General features: G+C 32.1%; 1 protein-coding gene across 1 annotated transcript in view; it reads left to right on the forward strand.

Moving 5' to 3' along the window:
* LOC139500471 (uncharacterized) overlaps positions 1–18279 on the forward strand; it is a 37120-nt gene extending 18841 nt beyond the window's left edge. The window contains exon 4 of the mRNA XM_071289209.1: positions 12224–18279. Within this exon, the coding sequence (XP_071145310.1) occupies positions 12224–18279 (6056 nt within the window). The remainder of the gene's footprint in view (positions 1–12223) is intronic.
* Positions 18280–18814: the final 535 nt, after the last annotated feature.

Consider the following 18814-nt stretch of genomic DNA (forward strand, 5'->3'; position numbering starts at 1 on the left):
TTTACTACGTCTTAGAAAATTTCATTTAACTTGAAATAAATATGACCAATAATGATAGCTAATGAATGGACAAAAGCACAAAATCAAGTCAAATTTATAGAGATGTGTTCTAACAAAATTGATTTATTTAAATGGCAATTTCTTGATAAATTTAATCATCATTGATCATTAAGTAAAATGCACAAGACATGCAAGATTTGTCCCAACAACTATCATTGCATTTCTGAGATTAATATCCAATGATTTAGGTAAAATATACAATACTTTGATTATAAACTTGAAAGCAGCTGAAGCCCCATTTTTCTCTCAAACACTTTTAATACGTTCAACTTAAATAGAATACACTGAGAAATTAGGCAAGTGCTACTAGCTATTCTAGCTATCCTAATAATTGAATTTTATAATTATAATGATTTTAAAATTCAAAATTATGTCTTTTTCACATCAAATATTATTTTTGATAGAATATTCTGTTAAAATTTTTGGTAAACCTTTTTCTAAACATAATATTAGGATATTTTCTAAGCAGTACTGTAATGTTTCACTAAGAAACAAAGGCTTGAGTTTTAAGGCTTTTTTTTTACTTTGAAGAAACTTATTGTCTGACTCTTGGTCCCACTTTATAGAATATAAAATATTTAATGGTCAGTATTATTTATTATTTCCATTTTCAGAAAGATTTTTTAAATTATATAAAATATGTTTTATTGGATTTAACATTATTAGAAGTGTTTCAAAAGAAATTCTACAAGAAGTGATCCAATATATAAACCTTTATGAAAATAGCAAAGTAAATTTCATAAGCCAGAGCTAATATATATAAAAAAGCTACAATATATATATATAAATATCTTTAAATTTCTTAATTTTACTCATATTTTGTTTTTAATTTTTACATTTAATCCTTCTCTAAAAAGCACAGTAGTATTTCTTCTTAATATTATAATAACAAAGTTGTAAATCGAATTCCATTTATTTTTCAACTTTTTTTGGGGTAAAGTAAACTCCTTTTTATTCACTTTGCTGGGTTTTTATTTTTGACTTGTGTATCAAGGGGAGGTAACTTCCTGCACAAATAGGCAAACAAAACACCGCTTCGTGTCGAAAATAACTTTTGCGTATCCAAAATTCAATTGGCTAGATATTGATATCGAGTGTTTGTCTTAATGAGATGCTTTATTAAATTTCAGTTCAGCCCATCATTTTTAGTTTCATCGAAAATATTTAGATTTTTCAATCAGGAGACTTGACAATTTTCACACAAGCTTCAAGTTTGAAGATAAAATAAAGAATGAAGGACTCTGATTTGATATGTACGTTTTGACGAGTTAAAACTATGAATATTCAAGATAATTTGGATAAATAAGTTATTATAACTACAGTGGTATTTAGTGAGTAAATAAGGTTTGTCTCATCCGTAGTTTTACTGAATTTTCACGGTCACGTGACTTTATTGTTGCTGATAGATTTGGGGTCAAATAATGACCTGCTTTTAGTGGGAGATATTATGGACATAATTGTGCAAATCGTGATACAAGCATGAAATTTGGTATAAAGGTTGACTAAATGATACTTATAAAAAATCCGCTGCTGGCCAGAAAAAAAATAATTTTTTCAAGATGGCCACCACACATTTTGGAAATGGTGTCATTACAAATTGCCTTTAGTTCGTTAATCCTTTGAAAGGTGTGTTATGTGTAAAATCCAATGTTAGATTTGATAAAAATTAAATGACAGTTCTTAGATTACGATTAAACAATACATTGATGAAACTAAAGGTGACTTCCGGTTTCAAAATGCCGGCCAAAAAGTCAAACATTTCAAATTTTATACAATCAAGCAACTTCACAAGGGATGTAAATCCTTGAAAGATGTGTTATAGGTATAATTCAATGTAAGTTATGATAAAACGTTAAAACAGTTCCTAAGTACGTTGAAACAACACATAAATGAAGAAAAATAGTGATTTCCGGTTCCAAAATGGAGGCAAATACGTAGAAAATATTTTTATAATTTCCATCAACTTAACAAGTGATAACAATCTTTGTTAAGTAATAATGCCTAGGTTGGTTACCAAGACAGGTTGCTGATCTTATAATTATCTGACAGATGCCTATACAACAACCCGTTCAAGGAAAGCCAGAACGGTAGCATTTACAGTTACCAACACAGCTGGATTTTTGCCTCAGCATTTCAAAAGTTCCTGACACGAGGATGCAACGGCAGTCACAGAAGTCCATTTCGGTTTCCAACTGTCATTGATTCTTTCTTTCATCCAACCCAAGTGTTCATGACTTGGTAAATGCACCTGTCAAATACATGAATACGACTGAGCCAAAAAACTCCTCCTCGATTTACTTCTCTTTTGAAGTGCTCTGGAAAAGAACCTCTTGTAGGCGGAATTGCATCACAATGCCGCTGCTTCCTGGCAAACAATTCACATCGTGACTTGCTTCATACTTAAGCCAAAAACAAACTCCTTTAAATCTGAAAAAAACCTTCCATTGTTAGCCAAGCTGACCTCTTCCCTTTCCCACGACAATTCGACAAAGTGTCACATCCACTGAATGCATGGACGAAAGGAAGAGCAGCTACACAAGGACAAAACTAATTTGATATGTCACGTACAGGAAGCCAACAAAAGTCTTTATTACCTCCATAACCAATCAACAATGTGTTCTACCTAGTTTTGCGATGGCTGCAATTCTTAAAACTATTACATCTGTGTCAGTACTACCTATAATTACATTTTACGACATTTTTCATAATGAATGCGAACATGAGTAACATACACATTTTTATTAGTCTCTTTTAAAGAAGCAATTTTGTCAGCAAGAAACTTGAACAATTTCGTTTCGTTGTCATCTTCACAGAGAAAACTACTCCAAACCCTTGGTGTTCTACCAGAACCAACACCTTTCCATCTGGCACAAAAACCTTTCATTTGTCTTGTCACAGCCTTTAAATTATTCATTTAGTAAACATCAATTACAAGGTCTTTTGAAAACTTATCGATGCAAGATTTTATGTAAGGCAGTATGACATAATTTGCATAATCATCAAATAATGTCCAATTTTGTGACCTGGAATTTACCATTGCTGCCCCACGTACGAGAAATGCGTCCGAATTTGGATCAGCAAATCGCAGAATGTTTCAAGTAAACTCATTTGCAGCGATTTAATAACACTATTTCAACAAAACATCCTGGGATAAAGACGGATGAGAAGTTTGTTTTTTATGGATAAAGAAATATTCCAAGTAAAACTGTCTACTGTGACAATAAATGAAAAGTCTAGAAAAGATATCGCAATCACTCTTAAGGTTCTCTAGCTTATTGTTGACAAAGACGTTTCCAATTTCATTTTGCGGCCAAAATAAGAAGTTGTTATTTTTTATTTGGTTATAAAAAGCAGGTTCTTCTTCGTTTTGCATTTTCTTCAAAAGATTTTCGTATTGTTTAGACCAATATCTTGGAGTTTATTTACATATCTCACCTGTTCAACAATTTCCTAAATGGAGTATATTTTTTACAAATCTGATGACTCTTCTAGAAAGCCTTTAAAAGCTGTTTAAAGACATCTTTTTGTGTTTTCGTAGAGTCTTCATTAGGCGTCCATCTGTTATAGAATGACCCAAACCACAAAATCTTTCAAATTCATCTTTAGTATACTGACTACTGGTCCAGCTACCATCCATTTGTCTAAATGGGATCTTTGGTTAATCCTATGGCACCAACATCGCCCTTCACAATTGCATTATTCTGTTTTTGTGCCTGATCAATTGCGTTATATTAAAGAAAGAAATTTGCTGGTCTTACGTAAGTACGAAATCTAACTCATGAAATGAGCATAATATCAAAATCAGAAGAGGTTCTTTACTTATAATTGAACGCCAGGAATGAAACTGTGGTCGAGATGGCTCTATACACCAGTCTTTTAAATCATTGAATGTCACAGAGTCATGACATAATTATATATTCTGAGTTTAGTTTTCATAATCCGAAATTAACAGTTCAAGCAAAATACATACAGTTGTCTGATGCGCATTTCTAGTCCTAGGTACATTTGAACATACATAAAATGAATCTACCGTTCTTGTTGTTGCAATATTGGCTTCAGTAAGACAACATGTCCATCCCCTATCACGCAATATATTACCCAGAGTTTTATAACAAGTTATTGCAATGTGCAATCCACCAAACATGACGATAAACTTATCTTTTCCGTAAAAATCAGGTCATTTCCAGTGAATTTGCTTAGGCGTTTCCAAAAGTGACTGATCTGCAGTTAAAATTGATGTTTCTCCGGGATTCACCACATTTTTTGCCTTATCGAATACCGGAGAATTGACTGGTAGTGCAACCAATCGCTCTTGATGTCTATAAATAGTTTGCACATGCGCGAAAGTGATAAACACATGTGTATCCTAACCTTGAAAAATGTTATTAAACCAATTCATAATATAATTAGAAATAAAAAAAAACACTAAATAAATAGTAAATAGTTTAAATGTTTTTGAAGAATTTTGTAACATTTTCGCGCATGCGCAAATACTGGATATACCATATATTCATTTTTAATAAATATGTGATGTAAGGAAGGTTACTGAGTCGCCATACCTGATAACTGGTTTTTGGAAAATTGACGCTTTCAGCGGCATGTTTCCGATACTAGTGAACTGAACTTCCATTACATTTCTCTGCCTACCGCGCTTGGTTCGTATTTACTTTCCATTACATTTCTTCGTCTACCGCGCTTGGTTTCGTATTTACTATTTCACATACAAACTGGAATTTGCTTGTATTACATTTTTGTGTAGTAATCAACCGGAAACCAGTTTACATACCTCCGGTCCTTCTTATTACCAAAAAAGATCGAAGTGTACCAACCAATGTTGTTAAGATACTCATAAATCTATTTTTATAACTTTATTGATTATGTGAAGTAAAACTAAAACATTGTTAAAACATTAAATATATATAATTAATCGGAAAAACTTGATAGTCTTTTCTTTTTACAAACAACTGCCTTTTTTATAAGAAAATATAATGTGTCCGTGTTGGTCCACTTTCTACTGGTTATAAGACTGATCGAAGTACCGGAAATCCGACCCAATCTTTGTTTACAAAGTTACAACAGTAGAGTCTGTAACAGAATGTATCTGTATGACATGTGAATAAATTGTCAATATCGATGCTGGCCGTCTAGCTGATTCGGTGCGATCACTGTCTGACGGAATTCTAGTCAAATCGGCACTTGGTTAGGGACCGGTCAAAATTTATCTACACATAGGACCGGTGCAAAGTGCAGTAGGACAGATACTTTTCCGGAATCGCTTTTGTTGGGACATCACTTTTTTCACAGATAATATCCATAGGACACAAGTTTTTTTTCAAACGATTACTTTGAAATAATTTTTAATACATTTATAACAAAACTTAAAATAACAAGTATAATATACAATATGTAAAGATAAAAATTATTATATAAAAATTCAGATAGGCATCTTTAATTTTTTTTATAACTTTTTCAAATCAACTTGGATTTTCATCAAACTATGCAGCTATCTTAGATATATATCAAGCTTACTGAATCCCATTTCATTTAGTTTTTTGTTGTATTGCTGTAAAATTTAAGAATTAAAGTAATCTTGGTAAAAAAAGCTAGGATTTGCAATTCGGACAAAATAGAGATAGTACACTTTAATTTTTTTAATAACTTTTTCAAATCAACTTGGATTTTCATCAAACTATGCAGCTATCTTAGATATATATTAAGCTTACTAAATCCCAGGTCATTTTGTTTTTTGTTGTTTTGCTGTAAAATTTAAGAATTAAAGTAATCTTGGTTTAAAAAAGCTAGGATTTGCAGTTCGAACAAAATAGAGATAGTACACTTTAATTTTTTTTGATAACTTTTTAAATTCAACTCAAACTATGCAGCTATCTTAGATATATATCAAGCTTACTGAATCCAATGTCATTTAGTTTTTTATTGTTTTGCTGTAAAATTTAATTTCACTTATATGGTGAAGTGCAACAAACATACATCATGTACATCATGTACATTATATCATCCAACAAAGTAGCAAAAATTCGGGGGTCACATCAGGTACATTTTCTGTAAGTTGGAAAATGTTAAAGCAATTATTACCATTCCTAATAAAAAACACATTCCAAGGCAACCTATGGGTCTTCAGGTTAAAATATATATAGAGTTCAACCAAATGCTATTGAGTTTCATGTTTCTCCTGGAGCTTGTTTTTATAATTAATATTTAAAGGTATTGATAAAATTCTATATAAGATACATGCAGCTTCATTAATTTTTCAGTTTAACAAACACCTATTTGTGGTTTGATTGCATTATGCAATGTCTTTGTTTTTTTCAATGCTATATTCATAGTATAATTTATGATAATGCCATGCCTGTAATTGTTTGTGAATCAACAAAATAAAACATGAAACTGTTGCTTTTGATCATATTATAAAGACAACATATGTTAAATGCCTCTATTAAGTATACTTTTATTTACAATACATTGGAAAAGTAGGATAGGACACCAACTTTTTTATTACTAAGTTGGCATAGGACATCATTTTTTTTCAGTCAGAAAGCGATAGGGTTGTAACTTTTATTAAATGTTTTTTTTTTTTGCACCGGTCCTATGTGACGATAAATTTTGACCGGTCCCTTAAATCGGCACCTGGTCAATTCGGCACCCGGTATACATGAAGTCAAATCGGCATCTAGTCAAATTGGCACCTGGTTAAATCGGCACCCATGTTAGGTTTGTTTAATATATATTTTTAACAGTATTTTAAGCAAAAACAGTAGAAATAAGGAATGGGTTGTCCAGAAATTTTACAGTATTTACCCAAGAAGAGTTAGATCAGGAATGGGTTGGCCAGAAATATTAACCTAATTTTATCATGTTTATTCACATTTTTACCCTATTATTACATGTATTAAGGCCTTAAAGTGAGTTTGCAGGACTCGACAATAACGCTTGTCCGATTGTCCGGTACCAGAGAGAAAAAAGGTCGGACAAGTAAAAGCTGTATCAAGCTTGTCCGTCGGGACAAGTACATGATTATTCAGCAGAAAATAAATTTAATCCAACTGTGAATAACAAAGTAATTATAAACTAAAAACAAGAAAACAAATATTAGTTTGACATGTTTCTGCATTCTGTTTATTCAAATGCAAAACCTTTTTTTCTTCAACATGTTTACTTGCAATCGATAAATTTTAACTGGTTCTTTGTCAGGTACTTTTCAACAGGTAAAATGTATACTATTCTCGGAAACCAGTCTTACTGATCTGAATCAATGATGCGCTTTGTAGATAAGGTAACTTTACAGGACAGTTCTTCACCTCTACAGGTTTAGCTGAAGTTTAATAGACAGTTTGGCAGCGTAGGAGACATATTTAGTAGACATGATTGATAGACAGTATGGCAAGGCAGGAGACATTTCGGGACCAAGACAAATCATACCTCATTTTGCTACCCTATTCTGTTTCTTATCACAAATACCATTATACTGGTAATTTTTTCACAAAATTTTTATTTTTTTATTTCCCATTAAACATGTTAAATTCACGCAATCATATTTGATCATAAGAAGAAAAAAAATACTGACAATATGGTGACCTATAGTTGTTAGATTCTGTGTCATTTGGTCTCTTGCAGAGAGTTGTCTCATTGGCAATCATACCTTATCTTCTTCTTTCTTTTGATTGAATTTCAATAAACTTTTTTCAACTTAAAAAAAAGGATTATACAAATCCACTGAGTGTACAGGTCTATCAGATGGTGCCTCATGTTTAGAGTCTGATGAGACTGGCATTGATGAAAAACTAGAACCTAAGTCCTGTGACATGACTAGATTCAGTTGAACTTGACTCATATTTTTGAAAAGTATTTCAAATCAAAAGAAATGTACATGAATGTCTATTATAGTTTAAATTCGTTTTGTTTCTTTAATCAAGTAAAAATATAAAAAGGTTATTTTTAATAGAAATTTCTTGGACAAGTAACAATTTCATTCGGGCAAGTAAATTTTGGTATGTACTTGTCCGACAGGACAAGTTGAAAAAAAAGTTATTGTAGAGGCCTGGTTTGAATATTGTACGGTGTTTTACTTGGCGGAATCTCAATACACTCACAGTAACAGTTATTCTTTACTACCTTTTCCACAATAATTGTTGCATGGTAATCTTTGAATTTCTCTGCAGATATGGTTCATGCTTTTAAGAGGAATTCGTCTGGTTCAATAGCATGAATCAGCCCCTCAACTTCTTTGTACATAAATACTAACTTTGGCTTCAACGCCTTGTTCGTCCTTGTCTGGAGATCTTGTTGTAGTTCCAGTTTGGCAAGCATTTTGGAGACTTATCCATTCTCTTGTGACTTGTAATCTCTAGGGATAAATTTTGCCGCTTGACATGTTTATTTTTATAATTGTATAAAAAAAACAATTTTTCAAGACGTTTCGGCCATTGGCCTTCTTCAGTTGTTTATTTTTCCTCGAAACTACATGGCTGACATTTCTTTTTCAATCATTCCACGGCCATGTAGTTAAGAGGAAAAATAAACAACTGAAGAAGGCCAATGGTCGAAACGTCTTGAAAAATTGGGTTCTTTAGACAATTATAAAAGTTATGTTCGCTATTGGAATTTTGAAAACAAGGATGTTTATTTTTGTTACTGAGTAGGGGTCGCATACGATAGCTCCATAATAAATTATGAGATCAATTCTCTAGTTCATTCTCAAATCTGACACACATTTCAATAACTGGAATGCCAGCCAAGATGACTATATGGTGACCCTCTATAACAGTATAATTACTTGGAATTGTGTTTAAACATGATGGTTCAATGGCATAAACTTAAATGGAGACAAAATTTAACATGAAAGATTGTGGATTAGTGTAAAATAAAAAAACTAGCTTACTATGATATATGGTTAAAGAATGAATATCAAATTATATGGGTCATGGGCAGAGTTGTTAGAAAATACATGTATCAATATGGCAATATGAGAAGTGGTTTCAAGTTTTATATAAAGGGACCTGACTGACATGAAATAAAAAAATCAAAGGAGTATCCCTATTTGTCTAATCTTTAATGTGAAATAAAACAAGTATAACAATATTGTGTAAATCTACAGAAATATAATTTGCTTCAAGTAACAGAAATAACTACATTTGTGTATGTCACTAGTAACTTATTTAATAAGTATGTGGGTAATAAGTCCTATAACATATGACCTCAGGAGCATTATTTACTATTTCTATTTACTGTTCTGATATTTTATTTTACTATCAATGTTTCACACTTTGCATTCAAACATTTAAAAAAATGAAAATATCAGTATAAAAACGTTAAAAATTGAATAAGAATGCGAAGTCATATGTTAATGGACTAGTGGGGTATAAGAACTTATTACAACAGGCTCTTCATAATCATTTGGTTTGAAATGATACTAGTAGTCTGTATTCTTGATTTAGAAACATGTAATTGCAAGAAAAAAAATACACATTACTTATAATACTTTAGATCATTCAGGTAGTCTTTATTTAGTACGTACAAAAGAACAGTCAGTAGTCATTGGATATTGTAGATCATGTAAATAGTCTTGACCTATTTATTAGTATACAAAAGAACAGCTAGTAATCATTGGATATTGTATATCATTCCAGTATTCTTGACCTATTTATCTGTACAAAAAAAAACACCAGACAGTAGTCATTGGATACTGTAGATCATTCAGTTAGTCTTGATCTATTTATTTGTTAAAAAAAAATTAGCCAGTAATCATTGGATACTGTAGATCATTTAGGTAGTCTTGACTCTTGACCTAATCATTTGTATTAAAAAAACAAACAGTCAGTTGTCATCATCACACACTCATATACGAATATCAGTTATATGATTACGAGACATGTTGCAATGCTTTTACGTTACACTTTGTGGTCGAATTTCTAAAAATCGCTAGATTTGGACTAAGACCGGGGATAAATTAGTTATCTACCTTCATATCCGTAGATTACTAATAATGTACGTCAAAGATCAATTATACAAAAGGAAGATTTAGGGGTTATTGTACTAACGTTTTAAGAATAACAGGTCACAAAGAAAAAGAGTCCAACAACCATTTTCTAATTTAAAGACAATAACTTGTTTATATAAGCGTATGGATATCTATGAAGTTATAACTATAGATACAATACCAACAAAGAACGTTTGTGGTTGATTTTAAGGCTTATGCCCCCAACAGTTTAAAAAGGAAAAAGGTGTCACAAACAATATTTTTGATACTTTTTATACATTGCTAATTTCCTGACCAATTTATTAATTCTAATACAAAGTGAAGAATTCTTAAATAGAAAGAAAAAGTGTTTTCTTAAATATTACCACAATTATATCCTCTTTTCCGCATTTACTAGTATTACACCTCTAGAATGAGACTTATCAACCAATATGTATTGACCATGCGCAATACGAAAGGTGCCAAATTTGAAGCTACAAATAGACCCGGAAAGGAAAAATGTAAAATATTTAAAACAGAAAACTATTAAACGTCCTGATTTGTATGCAAAACAACGAACGAAATAGTAATATACAGCAACAAACGACAACAACTGAATTGCATGAACATACATAATGATTTCAGTTTTTCAAATGACAACTTGTCTCACTGAGCATTTGGTGGCTTTCACATATCTGGTTGGTTCATTGTCTCTTGCATTTTTACATTACAATGATTACAGTGGTGCATACCACAACAGGATACTTCAAACCTACTGACCGTATAATCTATTTCAAGATTAAGTGATTCCCTCCGGTTTGTTTTTACCTTCCGGCTTGCAATCCGTTTGTTTGTCTGTCAGCATGTAATCCCTGTTAGATTTCTGGCTTTTATCGATAGACACGAAAGTGCATTTCGAATTTGAAATTCGTTTTAATTAGGCAACTTTTGTGTAAAATACATACATCAAAGAACATTTCTCCGAAGTTTTCATAACTTTAATTTCCGACGTCTTAACCAAATGTTTAGATATTTTGTATCCAGACGTAACAGAGGTGTAGTTACGTTCTGGTTACGGGAGACTCCTTGTAGCTAGGGCCCTTTGGACAAAATACATGCATTTTTGTTCGTTTGTTTGTTTGCTGGTTGTTTTTGTTGGGGGGAGGGGTGTAGATTATATGTAGTCAGTTGGAATTAAAACAGTCATGCGGTTCTCTAATATGCTGACACTATTACTTTTTTTAGTTTTGTTGCCCGGTTTCCTGATTTATCTACTTTTATTTGAGGTTGAAAGGTTTCAAGATTAAACTGTTTTATTACATCAAAAATTGAATTGATGGTTTTCCTTGTTATGCCAAATCTTACTGTATGTTAAGCTTTATAATTTTGGCCCGTTTTAAAATTAGTCCATATAATGGTTTAAAGAGTTCAAAATTAAACGTTGTGTTATTTCAACAAATACTGAATCTCTGGGGATCAATCATATGCTCAATATAACCATGTATTTAGATCTTTAATGTTTTGGCCCGGTTCTCAAATTGGTCCTATTTTTAGGACTAAAGGGTCCATGCTAAATCTGAACATGTATTAGATTTTGATTTTGAAGTTTTCAGGTTGGTCTAAATCGGGGTCCAAAATTCAGCTTTCTGTCGTTTCAACAAAAAAAGAATAAATGGGGTTTCTTGGATTTGCTGAATATAACTGTGTGGTAATATATGGATTTTGAACCCCGTCATGAAATTTGTTCACATTGAGGTCCAAATGGTTTAAATTAAATTTAACTTTGTTTGCTTCCGTCACAAATTAAGTATTTTGAGTTATTTCACATTTTGAAATAGCCATGTATTGAATTTTTTTGTATTGGATATGTTGGACGATAAAAGGTAAATGTTGAAGTTCTAAGATCACATTCATTCTGTGTCAGAAACGTATGCTATGTCAAATATTGTTCATTACTAGATATTTTGAAGGAAAACAATCACTAAGTTTTTTTAGATTTTTAAGAGACATTTAATTAATGACGAATGAGATTTATTTTGAAATTTTTTGTGTGTGTGTAAATTTTGTGGAGTACTTAGTGGTAGTTGTGTTTGTTATTCTGTATTAATTAATTTTCAGAATGCTGTTTATATATTACTGTATATTAAGTCTTTATAATTAGCTTGTAAATACTTCTCTTGATTTCAACAGGTCAGACAGATTTGGAAATTCAGTGCCACGTGAACGAAGGAACGTATGTAGAAACAAATGCCGTCAGAAAATTTATAGCAAATGCAGAGAAATTCGATGTTTTTATAATTTATGGTTCCAACGGCATTGGAAAAACGTGTACAGGAGTAGAGATCTTGAGGCAATTTGGTATGAAAGATAAAAGTTACACAATGATTAAAATTTCTGATATCAAAAAAGTAGACGAGGTTATTATAGACACCAGAAAAATTGTAATACTATTAGACGATGTATTCCGTACAAAGTATTGCCCGTGCAACAGTGATTTGAATGTGAATCAGTTAGATTTATTGAATGCAAGAAGATCTGCTGGAAATCTAAAAATAATATTTGCCGTAGGATCGATATTTAGAAAATCATTTAAAGGTTTACTTTATTCCCACAGGCTGTTTAAGGGTCACTATCAAATGGACCTTGATTTGTTACAATTCCGAATGACTGATCATGAAAAGGAAGAAGTCCTTTCCAAGTTTTGTAGAAAGCAAAAAATACAAATAAGATTTAATCAAACACAGAATGTCAGTGATATGGCATTGGACAAGAACACGTTTAATGAAATTGTCAAAACAGATCCTTATATGGGATACCCAACCGCATGTTATTTGTTTACATCAAATAAATGCTACTTTCGGTTAGGACTACAATTTTTCGAACATACAAGTAGTTCCTTGATAGATGAGGTAAATGCACTTAGCGACGTTAAAGACTCATGGAGATTTGACTTAGTTTCATATGCAACACTCGTTTACATTCTCCTTTGTAATAGCTGTATATCATTAAACAACATAGATGTTCAAAAGGTGAAGGCAATAATGCAGCTAGGTGGAAGTAACCAACAGTTTACACGTAGATGTAACATTGTTGACAGTCTTGAGAAAATGGACGGTACATATCTCATGTATGATACATCTAACCAATCATATCAGTTCAAACATCAGATGGTTTACGAAGCTGTTGCTATATCATACTTTGATATAGATCCAGAAACGGTTATAGATGTACTTGATTTTGAGTTCATTAGTGCAATGGTTAGACTTTATACTGAAGATTTAAAACCCAAAGGAGAAGTTGTTTTGATTATACCTAATAACCAATACATTAATTTAGCAAAGCAACTGCTAAGAATTGTACAGAAAGATTACCAGACGAAGCCTTTTGAATTTCTAAAAAAACTATGTGAAACAAATCTAATGTTAGAAGATAATGCAGATTTCGTTAATATCTTATTGAAAGAATCAGAAACGTGTATAATTAGTGACGAAACCGATCTTTCTTACCTTGACAAGACAGTTAAGGTTAAGTTTTATTTCTGTTCTGCTTTATTACTGTATCTGACAAAGAAGCAGAATGTCGACAACTCTATTACAGTGACATTATATTTTATGGAGCAGTTAATTAAAGACGGAATAGAACAGAACTTGGTTTCTTCTTGTAAAAATACAATACTTTCAATATTTGACTACTTATGTGAAAACGAAGAAGTGGATACCATATCAGCATTTATTGTACAACCACTTACTGAATGGGGAATTGATTGTAATATCAATGAGTTTATATACAGAGCAATTGATAATGAAAAGAATAATACAGCGAGTTTTCTTTTGCAATATTTGTCACAGGAGATTAATCTAGTTGAACTTATTATGAATCTGGATGCAGAAGAGATGCTAAGAATAGCTAAGATAGCAAGTGAAACTTTCAAGATCTCGTCATCATGTTCATACAGAGGTACTGACGTAACTGAACTTATCAAATGGCTTATAAGTAATACGCCTGATAACACGTTCAATATAAATAACATAATAATAACATCAGCCTCAAAAAATCTTGTTAGTCTTTTAACTTGGTGTTTGCTGGAAACCAACCTTTCGATAGGAAACGTAAATGGTGTTATGAACGATGCGTGTGAAAACGGCTGGGAAGAAGTGTTAATAATTCTTATGCATAAAAACATATTTAACCCAAATGATATAGTTTACATTTTCAATACAGCAGGTACAAAAAGCATGAAGCATTTGATGAAACTGATGTTATCGCGATATCCATGGTTTTGTGACTTTCAAGCAGTATTCACTCGTGCATTAGCTGACTACAATTTTATAACCATGAAATGCTTGATCTTGAATGTCAGAAGCGCTCTTGACACAATAATGATTATGAATAGTATTTTTTTTCAGTTTGATTTAGGCAATATTCATTCTTTTTATGATTGGTTGTTGCAAGAAGTAGATAAATATATTAAGAAATCAGTAATTAATAATGAAAATTTAGAGATTTTAAAGTGGAGTTTTACTATTTTTGCGTCACATCGCAAAACTTTAGCTGAAAGCATATATGGTACACTTAACAGTCAAATTACTAACTATGTAGACATATTACAGTGGTTTCAGGAAAATATTGAACCATCAGTTCTACCAATTAGATATGTAATGGATATGGCGGTAAAGAAAAGATTTACAAAAATTCTAATATGGAGTTTAAAGAATTATGATCATGAACGGTTGGACCTTCTCGATCACGCTACTGAAGTATGTAAATCAAAAGATCGAAACTTGATAGAGATATTCTTCTCAAATGTAGACCATCATCATGTGAATTTAACTTCTGTCATGCAAACGATGATAGAAACAAATCAGAACAGCCAATGCAGAGAACAGATCTTGTGGATATTACAAAATGTTGACCATACACTATTTGATATGAAAATGTTGATGAACGTAGCTTGCAAACACGACCAAATGGATATAGTAAAGTATCTGATTGAAAATGTTGACCATACATTGTTTGATATGAAAACAGTAATGAATACCATTTGTGTCTTTGGACGGCTGGATATATTAAAGTACCTGATACAGAGTGTTGACCATACATTGTTTGGTATGCAGATAGCAATGAATGCAGCATGTTGGTATAAATCGATGGATATAGTGAAGTATCTGATGGAGAATGTTGACCATACATTATTTGATATGTATACAGCAATGAATGAAGCTTGTCAGTGTGGATCGCTGGATATAGTGAAGTACCTGATGGAGAATGTTGATCATACATTATTTGATATGAATACAGCAATGAATGAAGTTTGTCAAAATGAATCGCTGGATATAGTGAAGTATCTGATGGAGAATGTTGATCATGCATTGTTTGATATGAATACAGCAATGAATGAAGCTTGTCAGTGTATATCGCTGGATATAGTGAAGTATCTAATGGATAATGTTGATCATACATTATTTGATATGAATACAGCAATGAATGAAGTTTGTCAAAATAAATCGCTGGATATAGTGAAGTATCTGATGGAGAATGTTGATCATGCATTGTTTGATATGAATACAGCAATGAATGAAGCTTGTCAGTGTGAATCGCTGGATATAGTGAAGTATCTAATGGATAATGTTGATCATACATTGTTTGATATGAAGATAGCAATGAATGAAGCTTGTCATGGTGGATCGCTGGATATAGTGAAGTATCTGATAGAAAACTTTGATTATTCATTGTTTGATATGAAAACAGTAATGAATGCTGCTTGTCGGTATAAATCGCTGGATATAGTGAAGTATCTGATGGAGAATGTTGATAATACTCTGTTTGATATGAAAACAGTAATGAACGAGGCTTGTCGGTATGGATCGCTGGAGATACTGGAATATTTGATGGAGACGTTTAAGTGTGCATATGTTTATATGAAGAATACAGCTGTTAATATTGATTGTGAAAGAGTGAACTTAAGCAAATTGCAATATTTTTATGATCATAGACATTGTGTAACAGAAGAGATACAGGAATTAATTAACACAACTTTCAATAGTATTGACGATGGCTGTGAAGATACTGAGGACAAAATAATATTATTTTGTAAAACGAAAAATGAAAACATTGACTGGTCAGATGTGTTAAGTAAGGCGTGTGGTGTTGGTTTTAGTAGAGTTGTTGAATGGCTTCTGAATAATACGACCCATGCTTTTTTCGATTTAGATACCGCCGTTCTGAGAACATTGCATTGTTATAAATACAGTGCTCGTAATATTGTTCGCAACATTCTTCAAAATTGTGATCACAAGTTGATGGATATGAAAACGGTTATAAATGCATTGTGTCATCGTGGCCTTACAGACATCGCGATGGAAGCTTTAAAAGATCAGAAACTTTCTACATTTAACCTAAAAACAATAATGAATGAAGCATGTCTACATGGGGATTTGAATTTAGTTAAGTGGTTATGGGAATCCGCAGATAACAACCTGTTTGATATGAAGACAGCAATGCTTAAAGTGTGTAGATCGATTGGAGAAGATGCTATTTCAATATTAAAATGGATGTGGGAAAATGTCAATAGAGATATATTTGATATGAAGGTAGCTATGGAAAATGCTTGTGCGTATGGAAGAACGAAATCTGTTACATGGCTTTGGATAAATATCAATACTGAAACATTTCAAATACAAAACTCATTACTCAAGGCTTGTGAAAGTGGTAATGTATTTACAGTTAAATGGTTGATTATGAATGTTCCCGAACATTTGCTTGACTTACCACATGCCTTACAAACTGTATGTTTGAGTTCTAAATGCAGCAGTGCAGATATTGTTGAAGTACTTGTAAAGCATGCTGATAAAGCAAAATTAAGCATTGGCTCATTGATTGGAACAGCTTGTAAATGCTGTAATATCGATATAGTTCGATTCTTGATTAACTGTACAGAGTTTAACAACATTGATTTTCAAAAGGCGTTGAAGTCAGTGCTTGCTATTTATATCAATCAAGGTCAAAACGTAAAGCATATCCGTCAAGGAAAACAGAATTTGGTACTATTGATACTGACAAAAGCCGACCCGTCAAAAATAAACATCGAACTTGCGATAATTGAAGCTTGTAAGCACGATTGGATAGATATTGTGGAACGTATTTGGCTATATATTAGTCATAAGTATTTTGAAATGAATGCAGAAAAGATAAAACTGGCATGTGAATATGGCAGTATGAAAATTATACAGTGGTCTTTGGATGTTATTTCGTTAGATTGCGTTGATATAAATTCGTTAATGATCGAATCATGTGGATATGGTTGGCTTAACATTGTAAAACGTGTATGGAATCATGAACATATAAATCATGACAAATTAGATATGAAAACAGCAATGAATGATGCGTGTACTTACAATAGACTTGAAATAGTCACGTGGTTACTCCAGACTACTGATGGTCAAACATTCGACATGAGTTACGTTCTAATTGAGTCCTGTAGGAACGGGTGGATAGATATCGTTAAGAATATTACAAATAACGGTGATTCGACGTTTAACAATATGACGGTGTCGTCGGGTATTATTGAAGCATGTACTAATGGTCATTTACCTGTTATTGATTTCATGTATCAGACATTTGGGACTGAACTCTTTGATCTTGAGAAAATATCTGAACAGAGGACTAAGGCATCCGAAAACGAGGATATAACAATGTTTTTTCTACGAAATTTTAATTGTAATTCTTTTGATATCCCAACTGTTTTGACAAGAGCATGTTCAGTTGGCTGGACTAGAGTAGTTAAATGGATTTTTAACGAATTGGAATATAATGATGACTTAGCTGAACCTTTAAACAATGCTTGTGTAAACGGAGAGTGTGACATTGTGAAATATCTTCTCCAAAACATTCCCAATGAAAAACTGGATTTAAATTCTGCAATGCTCTCCGCATGCAATAAAGGTTGGGATGAAATTGTTGCATTACTATTACAAAATGTTGACCATCAAAAGCTAAATGTGAGAAATGCTGCAATTGAGGCTTGTCGCTGTGAAGATAGTGATTCAGTTGTTTTAATCATTCGACAAGTTGACCATGGACTCATAGATTTAAACGCAGTTTTAACAGAATTATGCAAGCACTCAGCGCGTGAACAGTTAGTGCTTTCCATCCTAAAAACAGTGGACGGTTCTGAATTTGATCAAAACATTGTAATGGAAACAGCCAAAAAACATGATTGGCGGAAAGTTTTGCTGTTTTTTGAATAGACAAAAAAGTTAACACTGAGGCGAGCAAATTTATCTTAACGTTAAATTCATATTATATACCTATATGGAGTTATTTCCTTTCAGAACCATAGGTCATTCTTTTTCAGAATCAACCCGGACAATACCATGTTTCAATGAAATATGCTCCAAGGCATAAAATAATGACCTGTGTGAGGTCATTATTTTCCTTGATAAAAATAGAATCTATAAGTTACTTCAAAATCAAATTCGTCTGATTGTTTTTGTTGCTGTTTTGGAAATTTATTTTTAAAAGTTTAATCAATGATAGGTATAAAAAAAAATCGTCATTGACCACATTTTAATTTTATTTGAATTAAAGTTAATCTATCACTTAAATACAGAATTTATGCGAAATGAATTTTAGTGTAGATTTTCATGAAGCTAGATTTAACATATTCGTGTGTAAGATTTGAAAATCTTATTGAGTCACACTGAAAAGGTTGATTGATTGTTGGTTGCTTAACGTCCAGTGGCAAATATTTCATGCATGTTCAGGACGATACACCCTGAATAG

This window comes from Mytilus edulis, chromosome 13, assembly GCF_963676685.1.
Source record: "Mytilus edulis chromosome 13, xbMytEdul2.2, whole genome shotgun sequence".
In the NCBI taxonomy this organism is placed as follows: Eukaryota; Metazoa; Mollusca; class Bivalvia; order Mytilida; family Mytilidae; genus Mytilus; species Mytilus edulis.